This window comes from Corvus brachyrhynchos, unplaced genomic scaffold (assembly GCF_000691975.1).
Source record: "Corvus brachyrhynchos isolate BGI_N302 unplaced genomic scaffold, ASM69197v1 scaffold1, whole genome shotgun sequence".
Lineage (NCBI taxonomy): Eukaryota > Metazoa > Chordata > Aves > Passeriformes > Corvidae > Corvus > Corvus brachyrhynchos.
In genome coordinates this window covers 5,716,133-5,732,760 of record NW_008237222.1, presented here as the reverse complement: position 1 = coordinate 5,732,760, position 16,628 = coordinate 5,716,133, and the positions used below count along the sequence as shown (strand labels likewise).

The window sequence follows — 16,628 nt, the reverse complement described above, 5'->3', positions numbered from 1 at the left end:
TCTGGAAATTATGCAAATTATATTCAAAATATTTCTCTGTAGTTACTTCTTCTTGTACTACTTGACTTGTTCATAAAATAGTAGATTCAGGCACTTGAGATGTATATGAATGTCTGATATTAAGAAACAGTAGATTCAGTTTGAGGAAAATGGGTTTGAATCTAACCAGAGTGATCAGATAGTCATGAATAATAAGAAGTCACGTGTGAAACATATTCAGTAAAGTTAAGTGTCCAGTAAAACTAGTTTTGACATCATACTAATCTCTAGAATTATAATGTGTGAGTCACAGCCCTTAGATGATCTTAACCTTTACTAGAGGATACCGTGCTTTGTGTTCAGCAGCATAAACAACTGAGCAGGGACCTGTGCAGACGTGGTGAATACAACAGAACCCTTTTGAATTCACTGTAAGTAACGTTTTTGGTTTTTTTAATGTGGAAAAATTGTCAAAAACTATATTCAGGACAAAAATTTTCAAATAATCAATTGAGAAATTATCTTGTTCATATTCAAGTTTTGGTTTAAAGCTTCTTGTATTGTTTAATTATGATGCTGTTTTTTTTAAAATATAAAAGGTAACTCCTCTGTGATATTGCCATATCCATAAGGCATAACTCTCCTTAGGAAAAACACTCATTTCTAAGTGTTTTAAATTAAGTAAATTGATGATAATAACAAATGTAGGGCGTGAAATGAAATGGAAGTGGGGACTTAAGGATTGCTCTCTAAAGCATCTAGAGAATTTGAAAAAAAAAAGAAACTGTGGCTAAAAGAATTAGAGTGATGGTGGGACAAGTCACAAAAAAATCAGAGCTTAAATATAAATGTGTTCTAGATATGAAAGTGCAATCTGAAAGTGGTTTGTCATGTGGTTCAGGCCCTTCCTAGCCATAACAGTATTTCTATGACCATATATTCAGAGTGTGAATTAAGGAATATTTAGAGCATCTATTATTAAAGCAGAGATCAGCATTCTGAGTTCACTGGGTTTGGGAGAAGCAAGATGATGGATAGTGGAGAACAGAAATGTGGGATCATGGTGGGAGCTGATAAGGATTCAAAGCTTTTACAAGGCAGAGTCTGCATTTCTCAGTGCAAGTAAAAAACCTTAGATATTTTTCCCCTAGAGCAAACTTTGTTTTATAAAAGGTTCTATAGGTAAAATGGTCACATACCACAAGAGGATGTTTTGGATTTCCAGCTATTCCACATCTTTACTTCTCTCTATTGACAGAAGTTACTGAACCAATTGTGATACAGTATTAATTTCTAGAGGTAAAAGTATTGCCACAGATGTGGAATGAATGGTTTCCATGCTGCTCTGGAAAAGGCTTTCCTGTTCTATCTGTATTTTTTAGTATCTTTGGTCCTCCAGAATTTACTCACTCATCTTCACTTTCAACCAATGCAGGCTTCTCTGCCAAATCACTCTTTTCTATCTTTCTGATGATAAAAACTGTGATTGCTCTAGAGTTTCTCTAATTTTTTTTTTTTTTTTTTTTTTAATTTTTTTAAATTTTATTTTTAGGCGATTTGATTCGGTCACTGGGCTGGACATGCCTTTGCAGGCAGCAGGCACACTTATTTCCTTTTGTTGCTCTATGTATATGTGCATTTTCCCTTTCTTAATAGGCAACACTGTATTTCCAGGGTCTTGGTAACATCCTAATTTCTGTTTCTTTCTTTTGTTATTTTTGTGGAAGTTGTTTTTTTCCTTTATTTGTGCTCAATTGCTCAAGCTTTATGAAATCACCGTAAATGTTCATGACTTCCTTATTAACAAGTGCTTTTGCTTTCTCTTAAGTGCCTGCATATGTGTTTACATGCAGTCCATTCAAAAATGTTATGTTTTAACTTTCACAGAAGAGGACTATTGTGCCTTTTTTCTGCTTTGATTTTTCAACTGTTAAATTTCCAAATTTAACTGGTTATTCTTGACTGGCTCCCTTACTTTCTGCTCTATAGACCTGTATTTTTGACTCTTTTATCACTTAAAGCCACATTGAAAACAGAATATTGGAAAAAAACCAGTTTAAAATGAATTGTAGCTTAACTTTAATGAGGGCATCTTTGGAATTACCTCATCCCTCTTGGACTTTAATTTTTATTATTTCATAACCTCTTCAGCACGTTGAGTAATTTTCCAGAGTCTGCTTCCTTGAAATAGAAAGCTTGTTTCCCTCAATTTAAACATCTCAGAGTCACTAGTGCCAAGCTAACTCTGTATAGTGAAGGGATTGACGTAGTGCTAAACACAAGGTGAAAAGATTTGTAAACCAAATGTAATTTTTCTTCTCTTACAGAATCACAAAAATATGAAGAAGTTGCTTTTCCTGTGTCTTTTACTTGTTGGAATCCATTCCAACAGTTATTGCTATGAGCCCTATCAACAAGGGGTAAGAAACCAGAATCAAAGAGGACGAGGAAACCGAAACATGCCATTGCAGAGTGTAAAGAACAGTGTTTGTCGATTTGCATGTTGTTTCTACAAAGAGATTTCTTCTCGTGAAAACAATGGGAATGTTTTCTTCTCTCCTTTGAGCATCTCTACTGCCTTTGCAATGCTGACTCTGGGTGCCAGATCAGACACCCTGACCCAGATTCTTAGGGTCCTTAGCTTTAACCCTCGTGAGATTTCTGAAAATGACATACATGAAGGTTATCATCAACTCATGCAAATGGTAAACAGAAGGAATGGGGGGTTACAGTTGAATATGGGAAATGTTCTGTTTGTGCTTGATCGACTGAAGCCACAAGAAAAATTTTTAAGTAATCTCAGAACCTTCTATGAAGGAGAAGCTTATCCAATGAACTTCAAGAAGTCTGATCAAGCCCAGCTAAAGATCAATGAATATGTAGCAAGAAGAACCAATGGGAAAATCAAGGACCTTATAAATAACCTTGATCCACTTACTGAAATTCTCCTTATTAGCTATATTTATTTTAACGGTAAGATATACATATCATATTCTTCTATTCCATAAATTATTTCCTCAGGTCAGTCTTGGACTTCACCTGTTTTTGCAATATGGCTTTGCAGATGGGCTCATACCTTGTTTTCCTTTTGGTCCTCACTTATATTTAATTAGAAACAAAGCTATTGGAGGTTAGGTTCTACTTGACACTGATAACTTGTAGCAAAATGTATGGCAAATTTTCCCATATCTTTTAATATATAACCTTCTTTCCTTCAGAAGATTAAGTGAGCTATATGTTGAGGAAGGCATTTCTAGGCAGTAAAGCATCTAATCCTATACAATCTAGTGGGATTCAAACACTTTCTTAAATGCTTGGTTGAAATTCATTTCTGTGAATTTCAATCCAGCTGTTACTTTTGTTCAACTAGTTCAGAGTTAAATGCAAAGAATTTTATAAAAGGAAAACTTGTCATCTTATCAAATAGAAAATATGTTTCATCTACAGCTTTGCTGTTACTGTGTATATTTATGTATTCAAAACTAAACATGCAACAATAGCTTTAGTTTCACACTCATGTTCTCCTTATTTTTTTACTAACTATGCCTTTGCCGATCGCATGTCTGTAGTCCTGGTGTGCCTAGAGACATAGGTTTCAACCTTTTTTTTTTAATTTGCAGATTCTAATATTTTCCAGTGAAGAGATGGACCCACCAGTATCAAATACAAGCCTATTCACAATAAGCTTGTTTTTCTTAATTAACTTGTGCAGTCTGCTTAGATACAGTCTACAGATCTTCCCAGAGCTTTTCAGACTTCTGATCTAATGAGAAGAGGATGATCAAGGCTGTAAGGCTCAATCAGTGGTCTATTAACAGATATTGCATCTTATTTCAAACTTTCTCTTTCTTACTGATTACATGCTGAAAGCAAAGTATTTGTAGTCAGGAAAATAATATTCTGTAATTTACCTGATAAAAATATCATCAAGCTTTTCATTGAAGGGGAGATGGCATATTAGATAATTTTTTAAAGAAATGTTATCCTTTTAGAACTGTTAACCTGGATGCTTGTACTTTCCAATATGAGGCTTCCCCTGAAAATAATTAAGAACTATATTTCTGTTTTGTTTTGCTTTCCATCTGTGTCTCTGCTCCTTGCATTAATGCCTGATGATTTGGCCACAGCTTAATGGAGCTAATTGAAATACAGATGACTGATGTTTCTTAGTTCTCTTGAAAACACACTTCTTTGTTTCAAATAGTGTTTTTATTTAGGCTTTTATTAAGCATCAGGTTCATCTTTCAAAACAGGAAAAAACCTGTCTATTTTTCTTTTACTGAAAGGTGTTTGAAGAATGAGCAATACATTTAGTAGCACAATGGAGACACACACCTGAGAAACCTTGTATTAAAATAACTTTGTATTACAGGTTACTTTTACATGTTCTAACAATAAGAGTTGTTGGGGTTTTTTATTAGATGTTCAGTTTACTACTGCAAAGATTTCCTAATTCCTCCAAAGGTGGTGGAGTTTCAGTTTAAGATCTCCAATTTTAAAGCAAATGGATTAAAGAATAGCATTAATAGCAATAATATAATAACAATTTTAATCTTGAAATCAAGAGTAGGTTAACGATCTAGAGCTGGGATTAATCTGGAGAGGATTTTTAAACCTCAGTTAGCTGTATAACTGGTCTATACTTTTAGGTGCTTGTCCACTTCTTGTGCATTACAAACTTCTTGCACAGTACTGGTGGCTTTTTTTGTGGTCTAGCATAGTACAGAAGTCCTTCTCCAAGGACAAAAGTCTGGCAATATTTTCCTGACTCTGAGCTACTGGACATGTTATTCCACTATTATACACCAGTCCCTTTTCATGCCTTAGTCAAGCTGGCAACAATAAAGAATACTTCAAATTTCATTTTGCCACTTGAGCACTGTGAAACTCTTGAAGGAAGGTGCCTAGAAGGTAGCCACCTATGACAGAGGTGAAAACAGGAATAAGAGTCCCTTTGAAATAGGAGGAAAATATTAATGAATATCATATCTGTCTAATATGTGTGTTAACTGATAGTCATGGTTTGGGACTTTAATAATCATCTAGTTCCAACCTCCCTGAGATGGGCAGGGATACCTTCTACTACATCAGAGTGCTCAAAGAACTGTCCAGCCTGGCCTTGATCACTGCCAGGGATGGGACATCTACAATTTCTCTGTTCCAGCCTCACCACCCTCATAGTGAAGGATTTATTCCTTAAATCTAATCTAAATTTAAATTTGCCCCCTTTCTGTTTACCGTCATTCCCCTTTGTCCTATCACTATCTGCCTGTATAAAAAGTCTTTCCACATCTATAGGCCTCCCTTAGGTACTGGAAGGGGCTCTAAGATCTCCCTGGAACCTTCTCTTCCCAGGCTGAACAACCCCAACTCTCTCAGCCTGCCTTCACAGGAGAGGTGCTCCAGCCCTCTGATCATTTTGATGGCCCTCATCTGGAGTTACTCCAACAGGTGCACGTCCTTTTTTTATTGGTCACCCCAGAGCTGAATGCAGTACTCCAGATGGGATCTCGCCAGAGTGAAGCAGAGGTGGAGAATCCTCTCCCTTGACCGGCTGGCCTCACTTTTTTTGATGCAGATCAGGATGTGTTTGGCTTTCTGGGCTGCGAGCACACATTGCTGGGCCATGTTGAGATCTTCATCAACCACCAGCACCAAGTCCTTCTCCTCAGGTCTGCTTTCAGCTCAGTCCACTATTTGTCCAGCTTGCATTCGCGCGTGGTATTGTCCCAACCCACATGCAGGACCTTGAACTTGGCCTTGTTGAACTTCATGATGTTCTAATGCGGCCACCTCTCAAGACTGTCTCACTCTCCCTGGATGGCATCCCTTCCCTCTGGAGGGCATCCTTTCCTTACAGCATATCAACAAAATGATGCCATCTTGGTGTCAATGGCAAACTTGCTGAGGGTGCACTCAATTCTGCTGTTCGTGTCACCAATAAAGATATTGAACAGCACTAGTCCTAACATCAACCCCCGAGGAGCACCGGTTATCTCTGATCTCCTCTTGGACAACAAGCCATTGTCTTCAACCCTTCAAATGCAACCATCCAGACAATTCCTTATCCACCGAGTAGACCATCTGTCACACCCATTTCTCCAGTTTAGAGTCAAGGATGTCACGCGGGACAGTGTGAAATGCTTTGCGCAGCTCCAGGTAGATGACATCAATTACTCTTCCTTTAGCACAGTTTACCCTTAGGGAAGTCAGGTTGTCTGTCACCAATCACTTCCTAATTTTCCATGTGTCTTAGCATAGTTCCCAGGAGGATCTGCTGCATGAGCTTGCCACTGAAAGAGGTGAGAAAGCCTGATAGTTTCCTAGCTCTTCTTTTTCTTCACTTTTTAAAAATAAGAGCTCTCATATCTCTTTTTCAGTCAGTGGGAATTTCACCGGACTGCTGTAACTTCTCAAATATGATGGATAGGGGTTTAGCTGTTTCATCTATTTCTCTCAGGATCTGCAGATGCATTTCATCAGGTCCATTAACACGTTCATCTTCAGGTTCTCTTTATGGTCTTGAACCTGATCTTCTTCTACAGTGGACAGTTTTTCATTCTCCCAGTCCCTGCACTTGCCAGTAAAGACTGAGGCAAAAAATTTCATCAGGTACCTCAACCTTCTCCATATTCTGAGTAACCAGGTTTCCCATTTTCTTCTGGAGGGGTTTCATGTTTTCCCTAGTCTTCCTTTTATCACTGTCATACCTATAGAAGCTTTTCTTGTTGCCCTCGATGTCCCTGGCCAGATTTAATTCTATCACACCTTTAATTTTTCTAACCTAATCCCTGGAGGCTCAGAAAATCTCTTTTTATACCTCCCAGGTTACCTGTCCTTGCTTCCACCCTCTGTAGGCTACCTGTCTGTGTTTGAGTTCACCGAGGAGCTCCTTGCTCGTCCACACAGGCCTCCTGTCATTTTTACCTGACTTCTTCTTTGTTAGGATGGATCACTCCTGTGCTTGGTGGAGGTCATCCTTGAATATTAATAGAATCATAGAAGGTTGGAAAAGACCTCCAATATATTTGAGTCCAACCTTTGACTGAATACCACCATGTCAAATAAACTATAGCACTAAGTGACAAGTCCAGTCATTTCTTGAACATGTCCAGTGACCATGAATCTACCATATCCCTGGTCAGCCTGTTAAAATGTTTGACAATGCTTTCAGTGCAGAAATTCTTCCTGGTGTCCAATCTGAACTGCCCCTGGAACAGTCTGAGGCCATTTCCTCTTATCTGGTCACTTGTTGCCCAGGAGAAGAGCCTGACCCTGACCTGGCTACAGCCTCCTTTCAGGCAGCTGTAGAGAGCAATGAGGTTCCCCCCTCAGCCTCCATTTCTCCTGCTTAAAAAACCCCATCTCCCTCAGCTGGTCCTCATATGACTGACTCTCTAGACCCTTCCCCAGCTCCATTGCCCTTCTCTGGACATGCTCCAGCCCCTCAATGTCTTTCTTGTCATCAGGGGCCCAGAACTGAACACAGGATTCGAGGTGTGGCAACACCAGTGCCAAGTACAGGGGGAAAATCACTGCCTTGGTCCTGCTGGCCACACTATTGCTGACACAGAATGCCAGGTGCCATTCTTGGCCTTCTTGGCCACATGGGCACAGCTGGCTCATGTTCAGCTGCTGTCAACCAGCACCCCAGCTGCTTTTCCACAGGGCCACTTTCCAGCCACTCTGCCCCCAGCCTGTAGTGCTGTTTGAGATGGTTGTGACAAACAAGCTTTCTTGGAGCCCTCTTCCCTCCATGGGTTTATCCCAAGCAGATCTCTGAAGAGGCTAAAGTTTGCTCTCCTGAAGCCCAGACTAGTGGTCCTAACATCCTACTTAGTTTTCAAACAAAGTTTTTTTTGAAATCAGTTAGTTTTCCCTGAGTTGATCACTAGATAAATGTTGTTTAAAATTTCAGGACTGGTGTCACTCCTGTTATTGTGCTTTTTTCCCCCCTTAAGCATAAAAATGTAAAAGTCCTGTGTGTAATCTATCTGATGATAGAAGTCACTATTAATGAAGTATATAAAAGTGTATGAAGTATATAAAAGTAGCAACTTTTCCCTGTTCAGAGTATTGCAGTTGTCAATGTATGCTTTCAGAGACCAAGACATGCACTAAAGTCTCATTTCACTTTTTCAAAAGCTATTTAATAGTGCAGGCTATGTCAGATGGTGGAAACAGCAGATGATAATTATTTCATTTGTAACAAGCTGCATAGTAATCAATGTTCAAATAGAAATCAGAAGTCAAAAGGGGTTGCATCTTGTTCCATTGTTTTCTTGATGCCACTTATCTTACTTAGCATCGCTGCTCTACTTTTGCCCACTACATTTGATAATACATTGGTTTTGCTCTAGAAGGCAAAATTTACTACAGAAGAGCAAGATTTCTTAAAAATTAAAATAAAAACAAAGAAACCCTTCCAAAACACCACAATTTTCCCCCTTTTAAAAAATTTGCTCAGCCTCTTAAACGTATGATGTGAATACCTGAAATTTGGCTTAGAAATTCCTCTCTACTAGGGATAAGAATCTTTCAGAGTTTCAATGTAGACAGTTTGTTTGACCATGACTAAGTGAGAAACCTTTGAAAGTTTAATATGGTGAAGATGACAGCGGAAAAGGTTTCTGCTGTTGCTGTTTTGTCTTTTAACTCAGCAGTCTGGTAAAATTAAGTTCTTTATGACTCTATACATCATCAGCTAATGTGAGGTATCAACACTTCTCTGCAAGTAACTCAAATCCCTTAATTTCTCTGGGGAATTCATCCCTCGTGCCACCCTTTACAAGCCTGTCTTTGGTTCCTAAGAGAGAATCTTCTTTTGAGCTTAGATAAAGGCTGCATTATATGAGGGCTTTACATATAAAAAAACCCTGTTATCATGGAGGAAAAGTGCAAGGTAGAACCCTTGATAACTCATCTAAATGAAGGATTTTGCAGCCTGCTGTAAGATCCGAGGGAGTGTTTTTACTTCACATTCTACCTACTATGTGTTGCTATTGAATTATTCTGCGTATTTAGTAAGATTGTGATCATTGCAAATCGGTTTGTCTTTGAAGCTGATCCAACTGTACCAGTTTCTGTCATCTAAGAATGTGTCCTGTGTTAATATGTCCTATGATTTCATGTCCTCAAAATATCCTGTAACTTTTTCTCTTATATTTCAAGCTGAATGGGAAAAACCTTTTGATCCAAAATACACTAAAATGAGCAAATTTTTTGTGGATGGAAACAAGGCTGTTGAAGTCCCGATGATGTTTGGAATGGGCCTGTTCAAGCACGGCTATGATGAGCAGCTGTCTTCCACTGTGGTGCAAATGGATTACAAAGGAGGTGCTTCAGCATTTTTTATTCTGCCTGATAGAGGAAGAATGAGTAAGCTGGAGAAAAGATTGTCTTGCGAACGTATGTTGAGGTGGAGGACATTAGTCACAAAAAGGTAAAATTCTGCAGTTCTTGGTTCAGATGGTAGGCAAGGAAACAAAGGAGCTGGGGTATAACACAGGGTCAGTATGTCATTTTTAGTTCTGCTTTAATCTACAGAAGAAATCCCCTGACCAAAGTTGAATCTGGCTCTTTACTGTGTTTTCACATTCGGTACTGCACACACTGAAAACCTTCACAGATTAGGACTTTTGCTATTTCTGCATTTTTTTTCCATCTTCAACCCTCAATAGGCCCAAGTTTTTGGACTTAGACCTCATCTCACTTTTTTGTGGGGAGGTCTTCTGCCTTCTCCTATTTACAAGTAAATGCCTACCCCTCCAGCCTTTTTTCTTGTCTCTTTCTTAATTTCTGCCTATTAAAATTAACAGTAATTGTACAGTTAATGCTGAAATAACAACTTCCATTCTGCAGTTGTGAGGGCAAAGATCAATGATAAGGGTATAGAGCAGAGCCATTTATCCAGGCTCTCTGTGGACTTAGGAAGGCAAAATTGCAGTAAGCTACACTCAATTCAAGGTAGCTTTGGGACTAGAAGGCAGAAAGTGTATATGCTTTCAAAAATTTGAGTCCTTACATTCAGTGTTGTGTATGGCAATAGTCTTTCTTAAAATATGTGTATAAGCATAGGTACAACACCTTTACAGTATCAAGCCCTTGTATTCATTCATGAGTTTGATGTGTCACATTAGTGACCTTCACACATAGACATTTGAAAATCATGTTTTAGATGGTCCCTTCTCAAGACAAAAATTACGTCTGAATGCAGGAACCCAAAACTCTGATTCACTGTTAAATATTTTTAAAGGAATCTAACTTCTTTTTCATATGGGGGTAAAAAACAACAACAACAAAACCAGGAAGAACTGTGTCATTCTCTGTGCACCTTTACAGTTTTGAAACTTCTGGGAGTAGCTATGTGGTTTGTGACTACAGGACAAATAAGATGACGAATCAAGATCCTTATGAATAATTTTTGCCAAAGAATTGCCTTTACAATCATCAAGATGAATACTAAATACAACTGGAGGGATTTGTATTCCTTCTCTCCATCTTACAATATGAAAAAGAATCACTGTCAAAGACAAGTTTGTTTCATGCTCCTTCCTGTTTTTCACCATAATAAGTCTCCTACAAAATAATGACACAAACTCCTCCTTTCCCCTCTAGTTTTTAAAGCAATTAATTGCATCTGCTATTATTTGGAGTCTCTGGGAGGTCTTAATAAAGGAAAGTATTCTATGGAATAATTTAAAGGCTGTGGACTACCTATGTTTGTCACTTCTTTGCCTGCAAACTGACGTTGTTATTAGTGGCAGAAGTATTGTGAAGGACATCTTTCATTACTGTTGGCTGACAAAAAGGATAGTGCTGAAGTGTCACCAGTACAGACAGCTGAGATCTTTTAAATGGCTGAACTGTAGAGAAAACATCACTTTCACTTCTGGAAAGTGTATCCCGCTGTTTGCTTCCCTTAGCTGGTTGCATTGCTACTGTCTGTCTGTGGCTTTCCCTTTCCGCTACATTGGAAGCAAGTGGGGGGTTCTGAAGGAGTGTCTTTAGGAAATAGGAAGGCAGATGATTCAGTGATAGCTGCATCCTCATTCAGGACAGCAATCAGCACAGACAGAAATCAGAGAGAAGTAAGAGATCAGCAACCTGTTATCAATCCACCAGCACTCTTGTTTCTGGATACAGCCACAGTTGCATTAGATGCAGGTGCAATGCTGGAAGTATGGGCCTTTTCCTTCCCACCTGCCCACTGGATGACTTTCTCTTTGGCTAGCTTCATTAAGTGCTCCACATCTCCCTGACCTAGAGCCCTGAAGAGTTGCCCTGGTTTCTCACCAGAAAATAGAACCTAATGTCAGCACTATCACTAACCTGTGTCTCATTATGCTGTTTCTAGCTGTAAATGTTGGGCTTTACTTCTGAAAAGTAATTGCTAGACACTTATGGGAAAAACAAGGAAGAAATGAGTCAGAAGCATAGAGCTTTGGTTAATTTATGGAAAGCAGCAATCTAGTCACTTAAAATTGAGTAAGTCAGACACTGGGCTTGACACAGAAAAATAATTATCTATTGACTAACTACATCCTGTAAATGTGCTTTTGTATTTTATTTTGCCATGCCTTCTATCACTGCTTACAATTGTCCTGCTTCTTCAGTGGATATAGTTTTGTATTCTCTGTCCTGTTTTATATGATAAATACACAAGGCCAATATTTTTCCCCAAAAGTAACCAGTTAACTTGAATGTGTTCAGTTTTTTTGTGCTCAGCTTGAGACACCTAAAGGAATCTCTTGTTCACAAGGTGAATCCTCTGCATCCTCAGTAATGGCTCATGACTAAGATGCTTCCAGCAGATTGCACTAAGATCACTAACTTCTGAAAATGTACATCTCCTATGTAGGCAAGAGAGGGCCTGCAGGCAAAATGTCTTCAGGGAGAAAGCAAAATCAATTTGTCTCTTGTGAGTCTATGTTATTCTGTGATAACTGACCAAATGTTTCACCATATTCTTGCACTTCTTTTCTGGCAGCTCAGTAAATTTATATCTTCCGAAATTCACGCTTTATGGGACATATGACCTAAAAGATACCTTATATAAAATGGGCATTATGGATCTATTCACTGATAAGGCTGACCTCTCTGGGATCACTGGGCAGCCCCAGCACAGAATTTCCCAGGTAAGTCATACTGCTTTTAGTTTTATGGGGTCATGGTTACAGATACTTGCATCACTTCTGTACAGCTATTCATGGTGCAAAACTCATATAAAGAGGCTTTGCTTCACATGAAAAGGCAGTTGTTGGCATACAGAGTATTTTGTCCACGTTACTTGCACTGTGTGTGCAATCGGGTTGGAGCAATTTGCAAGTCTGTAATTTTCAATCTAGGTTATTTTGACCTGCATGGGGCAACCTTATAAAATAGATATGACCAAATCATCATCTATCCACACCTTGGTACCCTCCTGCAGGGTGTTGTTACAGTCACTGCATGGCCGCCTCTGTTTGTGTCTGACTTCTTTAGCCTGCTTGTGTGCAAGTAGAGAGCTGTAGGGTGTATCACTGCTTGTATTTTATGGAGGTAAGGGGACAGGAAAAACACTGCTTGCTTTTAAACTGTTTGGGGGAAAGGAAAATGCAGTTATTGCAAACATTTGGCTTCAAGCATATGAACAATAACTGCCAGGTCTAGGCAAAAGCTACAGATAGGTCATGCTTCAATAAACCTAGAGTTTAAAGCTGACAATCAGTGCAAACTTAACTGTCTAATGAAGAAAACAACTGCCCTCATGACCTCAAGTGGACATTAGTGATTCAGGATCTGTCAGTGTCTTGATATTGAAAGGTAAAACTTTTTTGTTTCTCTGCTTTAACCCTCCATTTCTGGCCCTTCATCTTTGCCCCCATTTTTCCCAAAACATGAAGAAACATAGGAAACATAATTTCAAATTTCTATTCAATGGGCTAATCTGCATGCTATTTCTTCAACTAATATGAACTTCAAATACACAGTTAAATATGATCTTACTCTGTTAACATTTGGTCTAGCTGTACAGATCTCCATGAGTTGGATGCAAGGAATAAGAAAAGAAACAAAGCAAATATTTTCACTGGCAGGGACATGCCCCTCCACTGGAGTGCAAGGTTTCCTCTCTGGGCATAGAAAACTGTGCTGCATGTAGCTTGCTAAATTTTTTTTCCCCCCTAACTTTGCTGTCTTTAAGCAGTGGACTCACACCTGTCCATCTGATGCTTATTTCTTACTGATGCCTTTTCCTGGTCTTAAAATCAAGAATCAAACATGGTTAGAAGGGAAAAAGGGATTTTACCAGTGTATATATTTTAAGGATCCTTAGGTGCACCACGTCCAGGTGGAATGCGTTGAAATGCACACCACAGTGCCCACCCCCAGAAGATCTGGTATAACATTATAGGTCTTACTAATTAGCATATCTATCAAAAATTCCCCACTCAGAGGCTTGAATGAGCCCCCCTCCTCAAGGAACCTTCCCCTGGATGGTTCTCTCTTAGTTTACAGAATGTGTTCTGGAGAGGACCTTGGGGTCTGGGGCACACTGATCCCTAACTACGAAGCTTCTAAAATGTTTAGTCTCCTAGCTTCACAAAAGAAGTCTAAGAATGTAGGCCAAAAAACACTAAGAATACAAAAGCTATAAAGAGGTATCTAAAAGGGGTATAAAAGAAAAGGCAAAAAATCATCATGGTGTCATTACCAGTAACTTCTTCAGGCACTTTTAACTCTCATTCTTATTTAGATGACTAGTTTTGTACTCCCTTGATTTGTAAAATGTCTGTTTCTTCACAGGCTATTCATAAGGCTGTGGTAAAGGTGGATGAGACTGGCACCGAAGCAGCAGCTGCAACAGGCATGGAAATAGTGCCTATGTCCGTTCCAGTTATGGTTAAATTCGACAGGCCCTTCGTAATGGCCATAATTATGGAAAACACTCTGCTCTTCATGGGAAAAATCGTGAATCCTCTGAAAAAAGATTAAGTTAATGTACAAGTTAGCTATGTGGTGATGACCACTCTTAAATCAAGTATTAGACCTGATGAGTATGGCATGGCTACAGAGAGGCTCTCCACCTCTTAACTGATGTTATTCACTGTTTTTTGTAGATGAGATTCTTCATCAATTTAAGTTGTCATAGTTGCATGTTTGGTTAGGCCTTGCTGCTTTTTTTTTTTTTTAAGAAGGTTGCATTCATGCAGAACTGTCGTTCGCTCTGGGACAAAATAGGCCTGTGTGATACTGACAGCATTGATACATCCTCTAGCAGGGAAGATGAGGAGCATGTGGGTGGAGAGGGTTGTGTATGTCTGCTTCTTCCCTCATGGCTGCCTTCTCTCCTATTTTTTTCATGTTGACTGACAAATAGGTATAAGTTATGTCACTTTACTATTTGTGTCCATTCTCCTACCAACATGAAGTTCATAACTAGCATAGACCTTAACATGCATAATGCTTATTACCTTGCATAGTACCATTGTTGTCCCGTGAGTCTCTTACACCCTTGCCTGCCAGCTGTTGTCCCAACTTGGCTGCTGCAAAGGGGTCTCAAAGAAGGTGTGTTTTTCCCCTGCAGATATATACTCCCCTGCCTACCATTTCTGTGAAATCTACAGTCTAGACTCATTCCATGGCAAACTTTAAAGGTTCTAAGAATTTGATCTAAGAAAAGAAGAGGTAGATCTGATCTCTGCAGTTTGGTACCCTGGAGCCAACCATTGTGAATCAATATAGCTCAGAGAAGCCAGAAGACTGCTTCTAGCTTATGCCTGCACCTAAAGTAGCTTCTAGAAGTTCCCAGGCAGCAGGAAGCACAAGCAATCTCCCCCTGGTGCCAGTGTCTGCACCATTACTCTCTGCACGTTGGAGATTACCCATGTTAGTAAGCGCCATTCCAGTATTGTTTGTAGGATCAAGCACCCTACCAATAACACCCATATCCCATCAGGGGCACTTGCCATGTCTCTTGATATAACCCCTTCTGTGTCCAGACTGTCCAGTAATACAACATTGGTACTCCTTTTCTCATCCGCTTCATGGTTAGTATAGCCACAATATTATAAAGAGCTGTTTTCACTATTAAGAGACACTATAATCAGTCACACTCATAATGAACATGCTTATTTTATTTCTTTGTTCACTTTCTTATCTATTTTTTTTCTTCTGGTTTTTACAATATCTATCATTATTTTATTTCTTTGCTCACATTCCTGGTATATATCTGATCTCTGGTTGCAGGAGGGGTAAATTATTGACTAAAGTGGGTTAGTCTGTTAATAGATATTAAGCACTTACACCAGTCTTTGTACAGCCTTGAAATATGCAGACAAATATACTATGGTAGAACAACAACAATGAATAAACATGACATTAAAAAGTTTCTAATTTTGCTATGTTACTTCTATAATTCAGAGTTAAGACTTAAGTATGGTTCAAACACCTTTTTTTTTAGTGTGTCAACAAATAATTATTAATTTACTGCTCATATACATTAGATTGGCACAGTAATGCCAGTAAGGAGTTTCAGAAAGTCCTCTGCCTTTAGCCTGAGCAATAAACAGTAAGTTATCTCTGCTAGGCAGAGAACCTTTTGGGAAGGCTGGGCATTCATTTCATGCAAAGATGTTTATTTCAAAGCCTTTAGAAAGTGTGCTGCTTCTACTTGATCAGGTGTGTAGCTTCTGTGTAGCTTCTTCTCAGCTCTCTTCTAAAAAGCTCTCTCTTGACTCCCTCTAATAGCTACTTTATCAGTCTTGGCATGTGTTTTGAGTTGTAGTTTCTGTTATTCCATAAAAAACTACAGGCCATCTGTATCGTACCTTTTTGGGTTTTAATAGATTACAGCAGGGAAACAAGAAAAGTGCTTGGAAGCTGTCAGCTTTCTGAGGAGGAACCCACTTCCAAGTTAAAATCCCAGTGAAAAAAACTCATCTCTATGGCATTCAAATAAGGCAATAATAAATTTTGTATTTTCCAAACTGAAAATGAGATGTACTAAATTTGCCTATATCACTGGGTCCACAGCAAACCAAGACAGGGTACTTTTCTACAGTTTCTTACAGATATTTGTAATCCACACCAATCTAAAGGCACTGCAGATTTTCCTAGGTCACAGATAGTTTTCTGACATAACCAGATCTTGCAGCTCGCTTTCCTGTAAAAATGTACAACAGTGCATTTGGAAGTAAATCCAAGAAACCCTAACTTGAAAAGGGGGGGGAAAAAAGCACATTCACACAGAAAACTAAACTAGAATTAAAAAGAAACATTTCAGAAATAGAAGTCATTATCAGATCAAGGAATGCCCCCTTGCCAAAAAGAACAATCCCAGAGCATTAAATTTAAAACTGTAATTAGAAAGGACAAGGACAACTTTGAGGGAAAGAAACTTGCAGAAGTCATGCCACAAAATAATATACTCTTTTTCAGAAAGATTATTTCAAAGAGCCTGAGGGGCCAGTAGATGTTCGAAGTGTAAAAGAAATGTTCAAGGGGGGCACTGGCAAAACAGAAAAGTTCAATCCATTGCACATGTCCTTCCTTTGCAGTGGTTGGGCTTAAACCCCTATTCCAAGTTGAACTAACAATAGAAGAGTATTCAGGGGGAAAAAGTGTAGTCAAAGAACAAGTAACAACATATTACTCTGATTGTTTAGTAT

At 38.9% G+C, this 16,628-nt stretch overlaps 1 protein-coding gene across 1 annotated transcript; it reads left to right on the top strand.

Moving 5' to 3' along the window:
- The first annotated feature begins 289 nt into the window (after positions 1-289).
- Positions 290-15,349, top strand: LOC103612138 (serpin A3-4). The gene is made up of 5 exons (XM_008629732.2): positions 290-410; positions 2,307-2,952; positions 9,151-9,421; positions 11,969-12,116; positions 13,765-15,349. The coding sequence occupies exons 2-5, from the start codon at positions 2,319-2,321 to the stop codon at positions 13,951-13,953; spliced, it is 1,242 nt and encodes a 413-aa protein (XP_008627954.2). The 5' UTR covers positions 290-410; positions 2,307-2,318; the 3' UTR covers positions 13,954-15,349.
- Positions 15,350-16,628: the final 1,279 nt, after the last annotated feature.